Raw genomic sequence first — 17,687 nt, forward strand, 5'->3', positions numbered from 1 at the left:
CCTGTATATACGAACCCGTATTCATGCCGGACAGCCTGAATAAGCAGCTCCAACACTGGTTAACTTGGTTGGAAAGCTATAATAAGATTCGTGTCACCTGAAAATGTGCAGAGCCTTGTCGGCTGTTTTTAAATATTTATCTGACTACAGCTACAGTCTTCAATAAATTCACACCCTGCTCCTGCTGTTCTCCCAGGGAGCTGTTTCCTCAATGACCAGGCTATGGCTAGCAAGTTCACGCTTTGTTTTGAAAATGATTCATTGTAATACAATTTAAACCTGCACTGATAAAACGCACAAAAAAAGTTTGCTTTAAACAGCCTAAAACTGAATGACTCTGCATAGCTTTGCCTAACACGACAACTGTCTGGGCAGAGGGAAAGCTACAACAGTCAATACAGTCTCTCTTTTTCTCTGTTGTACTAAAAAACATTTTGATTGTTAAGGTAAATGCCAGATTTGTTAGGGCAAACTAATGTCTACCACCTAAAATACGGATATGTAAACTATGTCAGATGCTGGGGGAGCATCTGACATAGAGCGAAATTTTATATAGTAGGTATTGGGAGTTGGGTTTAGTCAGGGACTCAGATACCAGGAGCTTGCTTTGCAGAAGAACATCTGCAGTGGGGATGAATGAAAAGAAAATGAGAAGCTCTTCAAAACTGTCATCTCTGGAGATATCTTTGATATTACATCAAGCTAGATCAAAAACATTCACAGCCTTCAACACAGTCTTCTTCGAGGTAAACTTGAGTTTACGCGATCTTATTCCCATCATCTGAATGCGACTCAAAATGGCTGTAGAAATTGTGCTTTTGCAATAATGTTGATGTTTGAGTCAAATCCTGGAAACCGGATGTTACAAATTAGAACAGGAGAACTCAGATTGCAAGAAATGCATTGGAAGGGAGATTCATACTTTCTGCTGTTTTTTTTCCTTCAAAATCGTATATGTTATACTCTCCAACTAAGCTATATATCGATTCTAAGCTATATCTGAGATATAGATTCCAACAAGAACATACTGTTTAGATGTCAATTATTCACCACAGATTTCTGCAAGACCCTCAGCTGCCCCTGGCTCCATATCATCAGAAACATCAAAACCCTATAAAGTAACTAAGTAACAACTGCAGAGAAAAATACTACATATAAATCAATCTGACCAGAAGGTGACGACCCTCACTGCAGTTATTGTAGGAGAGAGATGTAGAACAACTAGAGAAAGACTGTTGTGCCATCTTTCCCAAAAGGAAAGCCAGATTATAAAGGAGAAATTGGTGCATTTTTTCTCTCCAGCAAAAGGAAACCTGGTGCATTTAAAGAACGCTTATAGTTGATCCATCCATAGAGACGCTCTCAATGTTATATATACCATTGCAGGCTGCTAATAGGCCCGGGCCAGTTACCGATATCCAGGGATACCTGGGTTTACCTGGGACTTTCAGAAAGATTTAACAATTTTCAGTCATATCCTGGCTATGGTTTAAAGTCTTGGTGACACGAAAGGAGAGAAAGTGGCGGAGTTTGTCCTACCTTTAAGGAACATATAGAGTAAGGGAGCACTTTCCCACCTCACAAATCATAGTGCATTGCCAGTCAGCTGGCTAAAAGATGGCTGCTGATAAACAATACGTTAATGTTGAATATGGTCTAATATTAAAAATGTAGGTATTGTATTATTGTAGCAGCAGGAGGAATAATTATTGCTTCTGTTTAGGGCTGAAACAATCTGATTAATCGTAATTAATCAATTTTTTAAATAACATTCAACTAATTTAGTAATCGAATAATCCTTGACTAGAGTATAGACTCTAAAGCGTGCCATTTGGTGAATGTACGCACTCAGAGAATTAGGCCAAAAGTGTACAAAAAATATATACACTTTGCATTTAAGATGAAAACCCTTCTTTGTCTCTATCCAGAGCTCCTCAAGTGGCATAGTTTTAGCATCACCTAGTTCAAGTTCTGTAAAAAAAAAAATCTCCTATTAAGCACTTTTTGCTTCCAATTAATTGATTAATCGAAAAAATAATCCACATACTAATCGATTAGCAAAACAGTCGTTAGTTGCAGCTCTCCTGTTGTTTAAAGTAAAGCAATAAGATCATGGGGTACAGTTTATTGACACATACCTAAAGGCATAAAGAGGAAGAATAATGTATAAACAAACTAGTTTTCTCAAGCTTTGATGGATTATTTTTATGTCTCTGTCAGGCCTTGAAAAACCAAATGCATGAGCAAAATGAGACGGTCACAGCCTCTCAAGTCTCTTTCTTTGAAGTTTTAGTTGATGCATTTTCTAAGAGAGTGGGAGTCCTAGACCCATGACTAAACAACAGGATGTAGCTTTAGGGCACTTGCAGGATGGACTTATTGATGACTGTTTACTTCTCTGCTGCCTGTGTGGCCTGCTAATAACAGATCTTTGAACATGTCTGCAAACAGGTTCCTGTGGAAGCAGACTGTTTGTTTGTATTGGTCCCTGTCCACTTTTATTTTAACGATTGATTGGTTTTATCTTGAAATTAGTTGAATAGATGGATTGCGATATTTGATGCAAATATTCTGGCAATTTCAATGGTTACTTTTTTATTATACAATGAGTAAAATGTCATGTTCATTTCCAGTGTTGCTAATTTCTTTTGACTTATAATTGGCATTATAAAACTGCATAAGACCACATTGTGTCTGTCAGTTTATGGACAGACAAAGACTGAAATATGGATTTTGGTACACAGTAAATAAAAGTAGATTTTCTGCAGTATTTGTAGGAATGAGTTGTCAGATTAGTCGAGCAGTCAATGATTAGCCCTCTCTGGTTTGTCAAACAGTTTCCCACGTACAACACATTATTGACCTCACACCTCTCCTCAGTGCCCTCTTTGTATCACCATTTGTCTCGTTTGCTTGCTCTCTCACAAGCTGTGTGAGAGAGCAAGACTTACAACTGCTAACAGGATGGCTGAACATTTTGCAGCGGGGTTACTCTCTCATCCTTTTAATCTTTTCAACCTCTGTTATGGAGCATAACGTATCTGGAAATGTTTGCAGCCTTCTGGGAACGTCAGGGTTAAGGTAAGGGTAAATGTGAGATGTCCATTTTAACTGGATGCCCAGTAAAAATGTCAACTCAATAGTTATTTTCAAAAACAAATGATCAAAAAACAGCACTAATTCAGGAATCACATGAGGCTCGCATACTGGCATATATCGAACATTTTGGGGTGTGTTGGAGCTTCCATTTCAGTATCATTTAAAGCTACTCCCAGAAGAAGTGCGATTGCATTCCATGTACTACTCATATATTCCTCCGATAAAAGGTGTAATTGCATGACTGAATATGCATCATTCGTGACATTCAGGCTGCAAAGACAATACAGTGGCAGTGCATCACAGATGACCCCATGTAAGGGTAACACCAAATTGACATTTGGCTGTGTGGGTGGGTGGAGATGGGAGCACATGTGACAGTTTGGGGGCAGCCTTGGGGAGGAGACATGTGGGGAGGGAGAAGCAGTGTCACGATGACCATAAAGGGTGGTGGAACATGCAAGTGGCATGCTAAGGAGCATACCCGAGTGTCGTTTTATAGGAGAGAATGAAGAGATTCTGATCTATTCTTGTAATCGTACAAACTCTGCCATTCTCCTCCCTCTTTTTTTTATCTAATTCTTCCTCCACACTTTGGCAATACAATTGCTGCACTTATGTAAACAAAGCACGGCAAAGTAAGCTGAACAGAGAGAGAGACAGAGAGAGAGAGTGAGAATAGGAGTTGAGCAACTTAGTCTGGGGAATTTTTAGCTTATCATAGCCGGTTCGAAAGTCAAGGGTTACTTCACTGTGCTCTGGCTCAAAGTTTAACGGCAATCATTAAACGGCAGCGGGGAGCCTCAAGTCAAACCACATAGGATTATATTTGACCTCCTGCTAATCAAAGCAGCCCACATTAACACAAAATTAGCACGGCTCCACATTTTCAGGGAAAAAGTTAAGATAAAAGATTTACTAGAAATCTGCAGATTACATTTGAACTATTTAAAACAAAATGAATGGAAATAGAAAAGGTAGAAAACCCTTTAAAATGTTGTGAGTTTTAATGTTAATTAAAAAAGGAAGAAAAAGTGTCTCAAACGGGAAATTTTAGATCTATTATTGTGCCTACAAAAGACTGAGACAGTAAGTCATCAGTGTATTATAATCTGCTAAATCGACCTCCAGTTTGTAGTAGATGTGGATAAGCAGTGCACACCACATGGATGTAACACTGATGCTTTTTGTTTCTAGACGGTGGATTAGACAACAGATGTCAAGATCAAATTTTGTTCCATTTTCCCAAAAAAAAAAAAAAAAGCAACATTTTTATGCAACTTTCCTTTCATCTTTCAGTTCCTTTCTTTGAATATTTCTTAACAATTGTCATTAAGCACATGTTGACCTGACACCAGGATGGCAGAGCAGGCATCCTTAACAGCTTTAAAGGACATCCAGTACAATAATTACAAATTACATTTCTAACCCTGGAGTGTTGGATAATATTTCAAGACTCTTTATGCATGCTTTGGACATTTTTCTTAAAAATCCAGTGAAACTAATGAATACGGTTTTATGGTGGAACAAAGATTATTATAGTAGTGTAAAAACTCCAACTGCACAATATTTAAAACTGCAGTTGTTATCAAAACATCAGTGTGTGGGATATTGCAATCACAAAGGATCAGCAAAAATACGTGTGCTTCTCATATTGATGGGCACAAAATCAGCACCCAATTGGCCAAATATATCATTGGCATGCAGAGTTTAAGGAGCATTCAAGGAGTCCTTAATGGTTGCAAGTTTTGCTCTAACTGATACTATGAAGACGACTACTATCTGATATTGTGCAGCTCTATCTTTAAGGCTTTTTATATTTTGGTGGTTTTAAAAGTTACTTAAAATCATTTTTTTCATTTCAGAATTAAGAACCTAAAGTATTAAGTTACATTTTGCATTCGAAGCAAACACGAATCCAAGGTGTGCTGAGCAACCTTTAATGTATGGTACCTAACATTTATCTGTAATCTGTTCTACTATGTCATCCATTCCTACCCACAGCCCCTTTCCTTGTACTGCCCCGTCACAGCGATCAGTCTGGTTAATGCCCACGCCTAAATAAGCTTTGATCACGTTAGCGCGACACAAAGCCTCTTTACTGCCAACGATAGGACAAATCGGCTCTCCGAATCAGAGGGAGCAACATAAGCAGAGAGGGAGAGTTAGTAAACTGTACTCCTGCTGCATCCGCGTGGACCACAGCACTGCCTCAAGGGTAAACATCAATATAGCCATCATAGGGGGTAGATAATCAAAAAATTGCAGGGGGGGGGGGATGGGACAGCTAAGAGAAAGTGCGGGGGTGGGGGGCTCCACCTCATTGGCACACTGAGAGCAGGGAGTCAATTAGCACTCTGCAAATACGCCTGGGGGGGGCAAGAGGGACAAATCAGAGGACATGCAGGGGGGTGGGGGAAGCTGCAAAGCTAGGGGAGGAAAGCAAGAGCAACAAAAGGGACGAGGCTGCATTCTCATTTATTATTACAGTGCTGATTTACAGGCAGCCTGGAAGGTCAGCAGTCTCCTGGATGCCTCAGTGGGAATCCTGCAGTAATTGTTTGGGGGCATTTGGCTCCTGTAGCCCATCACGCACTCAGAACTCATCTCCTCCACCCTGACTGAGAGTTCATGCCTGAATCGCCAGCATAACTCCCTCAATGTCATTTTCCATTTTTTGTTTATCCTCCGTAAAGTGCCTCTCATTTTTATTCAGATCCCCACTGCTTATCTCTCCCTCAACCGACGGCGTTCCTGTCATCCCTCACTTTCCCCTCATCCTCTTACCACGATCCCTGATGGATGTGAGCTAATGGCTCTGGTTTTCTTTCGGCTCACTTTCTCCCAGCCTTTATTTGGCCTCTCCAATATCTACTCACTCCCAAACACATCCCTTCGAGTCGCTTTTCCTCTCCATATTTGGAGCATTTCAACCACATGGATCCATCCCCCCCTGCACTTCAGACTTTAATCCATCTCTGAAACATTATCCATATACAGATCATTATGTCCATTGCATATCATCTATGCATCTGTTCATCATTCCTTCAAGATGTTTATTCAGTCATTTTTCCTTTAATTTGCCCTCCCCAGCCCCAGTCAATATATCCCACAGGCAGCATGCATATCATGTTACTGGAGACGCACAGGTTCCCGTTCCCAGCAGATACCAGTTTTCTTTGCCGTCCGGCCGGCCAATTCCATTTTAACAGGTTCCAATTTTTTTTTTATTCTAAAGATTATAATAGAAACGTGATTTAAAAAAGATGCTTCATGTTTAGTAATAGAGGTAAAAGCTGTGAATGCAAAGGGAAATGAAAAAGTTAAAAGACGGGTTGGAGTGGTCTTATTTTGAAAATGTTCGATATTTAAGCCGCTGATCATCGAAGTCAATCAGGCAAAATTGCCAGATTTTGATCTCTGAATGATTAGAGCATCTCTACATTTATTTGTTCTTTTGATTTCGATACACTGATACGAGTGAAAACTTAGAATGAACAGATGCAAAAGGTTGTAGCAGCTTAACAGTGTTTACTGAGCAGAATAGCATAACTTTTTCCTGTTCTACTCTCCATGGGTGAAAAAGCATAACAAGCAGGTATTAGATGTTTAATTCATCAGGCTTTCTGCTCAAGCATCCTGCCTGCATTTAGTTGGTTAACAGACAAGCTTCTAATAGCTTTCCAACTGCAGTTCTAAAACAGGGTTAACTTAAATATGAGAGGATGATGCTTAAGCTTCCAAGCTGCGAAGGTCCGCGTTTTCGGCAGGTGGAAAGGCTTCCAGACATCCAAATTTATTTCTATTTTAGGCCAGGGAAAAGCCACCTGAATGGCAGTGCGCAGCAATAGGGAATCGAGAGGCAGCTCTGTTATACTATGCTCCATGCAGCTTGTGAAAACTCTCCTCATTGAGGCACTTTCTCTGGCATCAACAGCAGGACAAATAAGACAGAAAATGTTTGCAGTTTTGTTACCGCAACTTTATATGTCACTGTCTTGGCAAAGAGTATTAGCATTCTTTCGAAACAGCTGACCAGCAGTGTGCAGCAATAAGTGGGAGAGGGGTGACATTTAAAGTACCTTGACTGTAGTTTAATACCAGCAACCAGCCTATGCCCGCGTTGCTTTCATGTTAAAGGACTTTACCAACTTCTTCAGATCCATTTACAAGATGACCTCAGACCTTCCACTACTCTCAGGTTGGTTTCTTTCAACTAACGCCCCCCTCATCCCATTGGATTAGAGGCACTTCAAAGCACGAATGTGTAGGTGTGTTAAAAATAAAAAAAAATACATGCGCCGTGCATTAGGAATAAATAGCAACAGATCGAGCAAAAACAAGTGTTAAGCGCATCATGAAGCCCTCTGGTTTGCTGTAACAACAGCAAAATATTCCAGAGAGGCGGCTGATGCTCTGCTGTCTGAGCTGTGGAGTCACGAAAGCAGGGAAGACCCGTGTTAAGGAGCCACCCCCCCTGGAGCCCCCTTGTGCTCCTTCAAGCCTCCAGCAAAAAAAGACTGTTCTTTGTCTTTCACTGGGGTGACCCCTCCCCCAATGCTGTCTGTCTCTTAACACCTTAAAAGGGGGGGGGGGGGGGGGGGTATGAAGTGATTAATGGCAAATGCTATCCCAATCAGGATCATGATTGCAGTTATTTACTTTCTATGAGAATAAAAAAAAATATTTACAGTACCTTGCAACATGTGATAAAGCACTGGCTTACTCTGTGAGACAGGCATGATGAATGGCTCTGGTCTTTGCTGTGCTGCTGTCTGTCATAGCAATGGAGCCTGTATCATATTACCTTTGTCTGGCCTCACTAAGCTCAGCCACAGGATCGCAAAAAAACCTCTAGTTATTGCACCACTTGCTTAGTAAAATGTCTGGTTTAAAGTCATTTTGAATAATGAAATTTTCATTTTGTTGCAAAAATGATCATATTATGAACCAGAGGAAATGGCCTTTTGAAAATATTCTGTAGTGTTGCTCAGGGAGGCTGAGACAGATGTTAAATTGGTAAATTGTTGCAAAAAAAAAAAAAAAAAAACTACAGATGTGACTGACTGATCCTTTGTGTTTACGCTGCTTACATACCTGTCCGATGTCACCGACCACGCTCCCGGAGCCGTCTATCCTCGGTCTCTTGCATTCCGCCCCGGCCAGGTCAGTCAGGGCAGCGGCGGTCTGAGCGTCAGGCTCCGGGTCTCCGCGCTTCATCCCCCGGACAACCGCTGCACCCGCGGCCGCGTTCGGATGCGCTCCGGTGGCCCCTGTATCAATATCCCTCTCGTGATCCATTATTTCCCGATTAACGGGCAGCATTAGAGATGCAACGTCGGTCGACATTAACATTGGACGGGGGAAAGTCACGGAGCAGAAGTCTGGTTCTCTTCTCTGCTTTTCCGTTATTCCTTTGTTTTCTCCTTCACAGCTTGATATTCACAAAAGACTCGGGCGAATAATATTGAGCAGATTTTCATCAATATGGAAAGCCCGCACTGTTTATTGTCTAACTTCGCGTTGGCTATTAGAGACAGACCATAATGACCATACTAGAATCTAGCCCAAACAACAACAGAAAGACTAGCTTTTCTAAAGAGAGAAAAATGTGAAATGACACCAGTGACCTATTTTAATAAAGATCACACGTCCGACTCTAGGGTGCCTGACAAGCTAATTAGCTAGCTACCATTAGCTAGCTCGCTAGCATTACATTCCGCTAGCTCTCTTTATAAATGTGGCTCTGAGAGCACACTGTCGTTGCCAATGGAAAATGTTGGAAATTAGCTGAGCGTAATACTACTCCGTATGCGCCGCCAGTCCTCTTTGCTCTATCCCTCCGCCGGATGTGCTTCTGCATCAAACTCCTCCGTGAGTCCTACCAGCTCTCTTCGCGTCCGCCGCCTCCTTGTCCGTTTCCTCGCCGTGGTCTGCTGTGGTTGAGTATTGGCGTGACGACCTGGTTGCCGACGGAGCACGATTTCCTCTGGTCTGAGTCCCAAAGCTCGTAGTGTGGTGGGGAGACGCGGTCCGCCGATCTGAGATCAGATTTCTCCGCGGACACTGGCATAAAAGGAAGGAGGCTGTAAGGCAAGATGGGCTGGTCTGAGGTCCGGGTTTTCCTCTAGTCTCCTTCTCCACCTTTTTCCCTAAATCCTCCACCTCCCCTCCCAGCTCACCGTCACCTCCTCCTTATGGCTCCCTCCTCCGCCATGAATGTTATGAATTGTTATAGGAAATAAAACAAAGATGGTTGTATTTTGTTTTACATGTCGTGAAACCCACAAAAAATCTATTTAAAATAGATTAAATACCACATTAATATATATTAATATAATAATAATAATAATAATATAAATACTTTTATGTATATATTAAAAGTAAAACCAATTACATAGGGATGCAGACGTGTCTTAGACTACAACTGTATGTCTAATATAACTACAATGGATTTATTATATTGATGTGGCTGGAGCAAATACATACATTGTCTTAACAAGATGGAATTACAAAGTATCAAAACTACTTAAAGTTTCTGCATTTTTTTCTGTTTAAATAATAAATGTACACATGCAACATATCCACATATCTCCTACACGCTTTATATATGTACCAGTTTTTTCTGTTTATTTTATCATTACTCGATGCAGGTTTCAGACTCAAATAAAGAGCCTAAATAAATTCGGTTGGCGGCAGCTTTTTTAATTGACTTTTCAACAATTCGTATTTTAAATTATAGTTTAAATAAATACAAAATCCGACTGGCCCCTGGTCTTTGATTTGTTTTATGATAACATTTAATATTTCAATATGTTCACTAAGTAAATTTAAAAAAAAGCAGTTTAACTGCCGCTATTTGGTTTATTTTCTATACTTAATATTGTAATGTATACTCTATTTTAATCACATTTAATAAATACATAAGTAATCAGACTGTCTGCTGTTTTCTGATCATATTTTTTTGTATATTTAGTATCTTTATGTTTTCAGAACGAATAAATAAACCAGACCGACCCTGCTTCTTGACTTAAATTCGTTTAGTATTGTTAATTTTATAGTATTATTCGTATTTTTACATGTACTTTAGTCAATTTTCAAACCTCACTACTGAAAATAAATTAACCAGATTGACCACTTTTGACTTTTACTTTTAAGGGGTTGACATTCTTGCACCCCCTAGTGGTGGTGAAATGGTAAAGTACCAAAGGAAATCTTTTTTCTTAGCGTTCGTGTCTGAACCGCTTACTGCTTACTCTAGCCATGCTTACCGCCTGGGCTAAATTAAGGAGAATAATTATTTCCCCCTGCAAAAGTATTACATATTTGTATGTTGAATTAGAAATCGGACTTGATTAGGGGTTTTAAAGATCAAACCATTTGATTGACTCTTTGTTTTTTCATTTTTTGGTTAAATTCATTTTGAAATAATCAACAATAGGCTTAAAACACTGGGTCTGATATTTATGTTTCCCTGGCCATTTTCTCCTTCATTTCCCCAACCCCTCTGCTCTCTTAATCACCAGTTGCCACCTCCTGGCTCCCTCCTCCATACATGTTCACTTACTACATATACTTCACTCACTTCAGAAACACAGTTGAAACTAAGTATTTACACACGCTGTATACAAACACACATAACTTTCTGTTCTGTTGTCTAACATTCAATTCAATTCAGTTTATTTATATAGTGCCAATTCACAACACGTCATGTCTAAAGGCACTTTACAAAGTCAATTCAATCATACAGATTTCAAGTCAGGTACATACAGGGGTTGGACAATGAAACTGAAACACCTGTCATTTTAGTGTGGGAGGTTTCATGGCTAAATTGGACCAGCCTGGTAGCCAGTCTTCATTGATTGCACATTGCACCAGTAAGAGCAGAGTGTGAAGGTTCAATTAGCAGGGTAAGAGCACAGTTTTGCTCAAAATATTGAAATGCACACAACATTATGGGTGACATACCAGAGTTCAAAAGAGGACAAATTGTTGGTGCACGTCTTGCTGGCGCATCTGTGACCAAGACAGCAAATCTTTGTGATGTATCAAGAGCCACGGTATCCAGGGTAATGTCAGCATACCACCAAGAAGGACGAACCACATCCAACAGGATTAACTGTGGACGCAAGAGGAAGCTGTCTGAAAGGGATGTTCGGGTGCTAACCCGGATTGTATCCAAAAAACATAAAACCACGGCTGCCCAAATAACGGCAGAATTAAATGTGCACCTCAACTCTCCTGTTTCCACCAGAACTGTCCATCAGGAGCTCCACAGGGTCAATATACACGGCCGGGCTGCTATAGCCAAACCTTTGGTCACTCATGCCAATGCCAAACGTCGGTTTCAATGGTGCAAGGAGCGCAAATCTTGGGCTGTGGACAATGTGAAATATGTATTGTTCTCTGATGAGTCCACCTTTACTGTTTTCCCCACATCCGGGAGAGTTACGGTGTGGAGAAGCCCCAAAGAAGCGTACCACCCAAACTGTTGCATGCCCAGAGTGAAGCATGGGGGTGGATCAGTGATGGTTTGGGCTGCCATATCATGGCATTCCCTTGGCCCAATACTTGTGCTAGATGGGCGCGTCACTGCCAAGGACTACCGAACCATTCTTGAGGACCATGTGCATCCAATGGTTCAAGCATTGTATCCTGAAGGCGGTGCCGTGTATCAGGATGACAATGCACCAATACACACAGCAAGACTGGTGAAAGATTGGTTTGATGAACATGAAAGTGAAGTTGAACATCTCCCATGGCCTGCACAGTCACCAGATCTAAATATTATTGAGCCACTTTGGGGTGTTTTGGAGGAGCGAGTCAGGAAACGTTTTCCTCCACCAGCATCTTGTAGTGATCTGGCCACTATCCTGCAAGAAGAATGGCTTAAAATCCCTCTGACCACTGTGCAGGACTTGTATATGTCATTCCCAAGATGAATTGACGCTGTATTGGCCGCAAAAGGAGGCCCTACACCATACTAATAAATTATTGTGGTCTAAAACCAGGTGTTTCAGTTTCATTGTCCAACCCCTGTATGTTCCAATTGATCCTAATCATCAATCAATGCAGTCAAATTCAGTTTATTATTCAAATTGGTTAAAAAATGTTTTCTATCTCATTCATCTTGCAAATATTGTAATATATGTGGATTGATGATTAATTTTCACCCCATGTGGAACATCTGTTAAAACAGCTAAAAGATGTCCTTGGCTTTTGGTATCGACACAAATCCTGTCTGAAGGAAGATCCTCGTACAAACAACTTTTGTGAATGTGCTGGGATTCGGAGACATCATCTACATCGATTCAGTTTCCTCAACCCTCCATGGTCTAGACCAGAGGTTCCCAAAGTTGGGGGCGCGCCCCCTAGGGGGGGCTCAGCATCATTGCAGGGGGGGGGGCGCAGTATAAATAACTGAAAAAAAGAATGCTTGGACACTGTTAGCATAATGGACAGGATTCTGGCGGGACTCCCACAAAAACGTAAAAAAGAAGATGAAGAATCACCAAATTTGCTTCCAAAACAACTTTCTTCAAAGCCAAAGGTTAGAAAATATGACAAATCATATCTTGCCTTGGGATTCACCTGGTGATGGTGGGTAATGAGGAGAGACCGCAGTGTGTTGTCTGTCTTAAAGTGCTAGCTTGTGACAGTTTGAAGCCTAACAAGCTCAGACGCCACTTGGAGACAAAACATCCAGAGCACAAAGATAAGGCAGTTGATTTTTTTTGACAAAAACTCGTAAACTGCCGTGCCCAGCAATCTCTTTACTAAAGCTGCAAATGTACCGGCAAACGCTCAACTCAGCTCATATACAGGTCCTTCTCAAAAAATTAGCATATTGTGATAAAGTTCATTATTTTCCATTATGTAATGATGAAAATTTAACATTCATATATTTTAGATTCATTGCACACTAACTGAAATATTTCAGGTCTTTTATTGTCTTAATACGGATGATTTTGGCATACAGCTCATGAAAACCCAAAATTCCTATCTCACAAAATTAGCATATCATTAAAAGGGTTTCTAAACGAGTTATGAACCTAATCATCTGAATCAACGAGTTAACTCTAAACACCTGCAAAAGATTCCTGAGGCCTTTAAAACTCCCAGCCTGGTTCATCACTCAAAACCCCAATCATGGGTAAGACTGCCGACCTGACTGCTGTCCAGAAGGCCACTATTGACACCCTCAAGCAAGAGGGTAAGACACAGAAAGACATTTCTGAACGAATAGGCTGTTCCCAGAGTGCTGTATCAAGGCACCTCAGTGGGAAGTCTGTGGGAAGGAAAAAGTGTGGCAGAAAACGCTGCACAACGAGAAGAGGTGACCGGACCCTGAGGAAGATTGTGGAGAAGGGCCGATTCCAGACCTTGGGAGACCTGCGGAAGCAGTGGACTGAGTCTGGAGTAGAAACATCCAGAGCCACCGTGCACAGGCGTGTGCAGGAAATGGGCTACAGGTGCCGCATTCCCCAGGTCAAGCCACTTTTGAACCAGAAACAGCGGCAGAAGCGCCTGACCTGGGCTACAGAGAAGCAGCACTGGACTGTTGCTCAGTGGTCCAAAGTACTTTTTTCGGATGAAAGCAAATTCTGCATGTCATTCAGAAATCAAGGTGCCAGAGTCTGGAGGAAGACTGGGGAGAAGGAAATGCCAAAATGCCAGAAGTCCAGTGTCAAGTACCCACAGTCAGTGATGGTCTGGGGTGCCGTGTCAGCTGCTGGTGTTGGTCCACTGTGTTTTATCAAGGGCAGGGTCAATGCAGCTAGCTATCAGGAGATTTTGGAGCACTTCATGCTTCCATCAGCTGAAAAGCTTTATGGAGATGAAGATTTCATTTTTCAGCACGACCTGGCACCTGCTCACAGTGCCAAAACCACTGGTAAATGGTTTACTGACCATGGTATCACTGTGCTCAATTGGCCTGCCAACTCTCCTGACCTGAACCCCATAGAGAATCTGTGGGATATTGTGAAGAGAACGTTGAGAGACTCAACACCCAACACTCTGGATGAACTAAAGGCCACTAGCGAAGCATCCTGGGCCTCCATAAGACCTCAGCAGTGCCACAGGCTGATTGCCTCCATGCCACGCCGCATTGAAGCAGTCATTTCTGCCAAAGGATTCCCGACCAAGTATTGAGTGCATAACTGTACATGATTATTTGAAGGTTGATGTTTTTTGTATTAAAAACACTTTTCTTTTATTGGTCGGATGAAATATGCTAATTTTGTGAGATAGGAATTTTGGGTTTTCATGAGCTGTATGCCAAAATCATCCATATTAAGACAATAAAAGACCTGAAATATTTCAGTTAGTGTGCAATGAATCTAAAATATATGAATGTTAAATTTTCATCATTACATTATAGAAAATAATGAACTTTATCACAATATGCTAATTTTTTGAGAAGGACCTGTAAAGTTGCCTACCGGGTGGCAAAGTGTAAAAAGCCGCACACAATCGCGGAGGAATTAATACTTCCTTGTGCTATGGACATAGTTTCAACTATGATTGATGACACAGCAACCAGCAAACTACGGGCTATTCCTCTGTCTAATAATACTATAGGTAGGCGCACTAATGACATTTCAAAGGACATAGAGGAGCAACTTAATGACAAGGTGCGTGACAGCCGCTTTGCTCTGCAGATGGATGAAGCCACCGACAGTAACAAAGACTGCTTACTGATAACTTACGTCAGATTCATAGATGGAGATGACATGAGGGAGGAGTTACTTTTCTGCAAACAAGTTCCCGGCAGAGGAACTGTTTAAAATCATTGACTCATACTTGAAAGAGGCCAATCTGAAATGGGAGGACTGTGTGGGGATCTGCACTGACGGGGCGCAGGCTATGGCTGGGAAACGAGGAGGGCTGCAAGCGCTCATCAAGCGCGTCTCCCCTAATGTGCAGTGGACACACTGCATGACACACCGCGAAGCACTGGCGTCTAAACAGCTAAGTTTCGAGCTTAATGAAGTAATGACCGATGTCATCGCCACAGTCAACTACATCAAAACACGACCTGTCAAAGCCTGTCTCTTTTCGGCACTGTGTGAGGAAATGGGCTCTGAGCACAAAGCCATGTTGTTTCACAGCGAGTCCCGATGGTTGTCACGTGGGAAGGTGCTGTCCACGGTCTTTGATCTGCGAGATGAGATCCGCATCTTTTTGAAGGAAGAAGGCTGTGGACTTGCCCACACATTTTCCTGTAACAAGTTCCTGATGAAACTTGCATACCTCAGTGACATGTTTTTAAAACTGACTGAACTGAAAAGTGCACTCAGCACTGTGACCTACTTCAGTAAACTGTGGTCTCACGCCTTGACCAGCTAGATGTAGGCTGCAATTTACCTTTACTGTTATGCTGTAAATGTATTATCTAGTAATATAACTATTAAGTCATTATCGTATAAAAGGCAATATTGAACTTACCATGAATTTTTGACTATGTTGTGGCTATAAAAAATAGTTGCATATTTACTTGTCTAAAAATTATGTCCAATCGTCGGGATTTGCGCTAAACAAACCAACATATGGATCCACCTTGCTGATCGCATTTTTTTTTTTTAGATACTTATCCATGGTCAAAAAAGTTTACAATGTTGCAATGTTGTAAAATGCATGAAGCGATATGGAGACACCCAAGATAGCAGACTGGAAGTGAGGCACTGCAGTGATGTCCCTATTGTTTTGCCTCCTATGATGTCATCGAGCGAAGTAAACACAAAACAAAACTAGCAGCTTTTTAAACAGTTTGTATTTTTCAAAAGCCAGGAGTGGAAGTCACGCATCATTACCGACTTGTGTTTTTATTGCGACTGTATATTTGCTACAAAAAAAAAACACAGCATAGTATAGTGTCTTTAAGCTATTAAAGAAATAAAATAAAGATGATGACAGAAGATGGACCTTGAAATTTAAAGAATGGACATACATATGATGTTTAATACGATAAATCAAACATTCAATATTTACTGTTAGTTAGTTGTTTGTCATCTACACTGGACAAACATGAAACAGAAAAAAATACACAAATATACAGGATTTACTTTTTTACAGCCACGTTTTAGGCAATAGTAATTTTATATGTCTTAATATATATACGGTGCATTTATTATGTGATAGATGTGCATTAATAAATATTTGGACACATCGTATCATGACAGGATTATCACTTATCACTTTTTTCACAGTTTTTAGTGCTTTAGCGCCCTCTAGTGGGAGATAAAAGTGACAACGTCCAAAATGGAATTCTCTTTATTTTAGATTTGTTTATCTGGGTGCCGTAACTTTGTGCTGTGTTTCTCTTGTCACAAAACAAAACAAACAAACAAAAAGGTAAGATTGCTAATCAGCTAATTAACTCAAAACACCTGCAAAGGTTTCCTGAGCCTTTAAACGGTCTCTCACTCTGGGTCATAGCCGACACAGTCATGGGAAAGACTGCTGACCTGACAGGATGTTCAGACGACAGTCATCAACACCCTTCACAAGGAGGGTGAGCCACAAAAGAGCATTGCTGAAGAAGCTGGTACTCGATCTATTTTTGGGGGGGTGTTTTTAAGTATATTTACAGGTCCTTCTCAAAATATTAGCATATTGTGATGAAGTTCATTATTTTCCATAATGTAATGATGAAAATTTAACATTCATATATTTTAGATTCATTGCACACTAACTGAAATATTTCAGGTCTTTTATTGTCTTAATACGGATGATTTTGGCATACAGCTCATGAAAACCCAAAATTCCTATCTCACAAAATTAGCATATTTCATCCGACCAATAAAAGAAAAGTGTTTTTAATACAAAAAACGTCAACCTTCAAATAATCATGTACAGTTATGCACTCAATATTTGGTCGGGAATCCTTTGGCAGAAATGACTGCTTCAATGCGGCGTGGCATGGAGGCAATCAGCCTGTGGCACTGCTGAGGTCTTATGGAGGCCCAGGATGCTTCGATAGCGGCCTTTAGCTCATCCAGAGTGTTGGGTCTTGAGTCTCTCAACGTTCTCTTCACAATATCCCACAGATTCTCTATGGGGTTCAGGTCAGGAGAGTTGGCAGGCCAATTGAGCACAGTGATACCATGGTCAATAAACCATTTACCAGTGGTTTTGGCACTGTGAGCAGGTGCCAGGTCGTGCTGAAAAATGAAATCTTCATCTCCATAAAGCTTTTCAGCAGATGGAAGCATGAAGTGCTCCAAAATCTCCTGATAGCTAGCTGCATTGACCCTGCCCTTGATAAAACACAGTGGACCAACACCAGCAGCTGACACGGCACCCCAGACCATCACTGACTGTGGGTACTTGACACTGGACTTCTGGCATTTTGGCATTTCCTTCTCCCCAGTCTTCCTCCAGACTCTGGCACCTTGATTTCCGAATGACATGCAGAATTTGCTTTCATCCGAAAAAAGTACTTTGGACCACTGAGCAACAGTCCAGTGCTGCTTCTCTGTAGCCCAGGTCAGGCGCTTCTGCCGCTGTTTCTGGTTCAAAAGTGGCTTGACCTGGGGAATGCGGCACCTGTAGCCCATTTCCTGCACACGCCTGTGCACGGTGGCTCT

General features: G+C 41.2%; 1 protein-coding gene across 5 annotated transcripts in view; it reads right to left on the bottom strand.

The window, feature by feature from the left end:
* LOC124863579 (RNA binding protein fox-1 homolog 2-like) overlaps window positions 1–9,253 on the bottom strand; it is a 69,804-nt gene extending 60,551 nt beyond the window's left edge. For 2 of the 5 annotated variants that reach the window (XM_047358022.1, XM_047358021.1), the window contains exon 1: window positions 8,194–9,249. In XM_047358022.1, coding sequence (XP_047213978.1) covers window positions 8,194–8,451 — 258 coding nt within the window. In that variant the 5' untranslated portion in view covers window positions 8,452–9,249. Of the gene's footprint in view, window positions 1–8,193 lie in introns of all 5 variants that reach the window. The other 3 variants (XM_047358025.1, XM_047358023.1, XM_047358020.1) reach the window with 3 other exon arrangements.
* Between the last annotated feature and the right edge of the window lie 8,434 nt (window positions 9,254–17,687).

The sequence above is a fragment of the Girardinichthys multiradiatus genome, chromosome X (genome assembly GCF_021462225.1).
Source record: "Girardinichthys multiradiatus isolate DD_20200921_A chromosome X, DD_fGirMul_XY1, whole genome shotgun sequence".
Lineage (NCBI taxonomy): Eukaryota > Metazoa > Chordata > Actinopteri > Cyprinodontiformes > Goodeidae > Girardinichthys > Girardinichthys multiradiatus.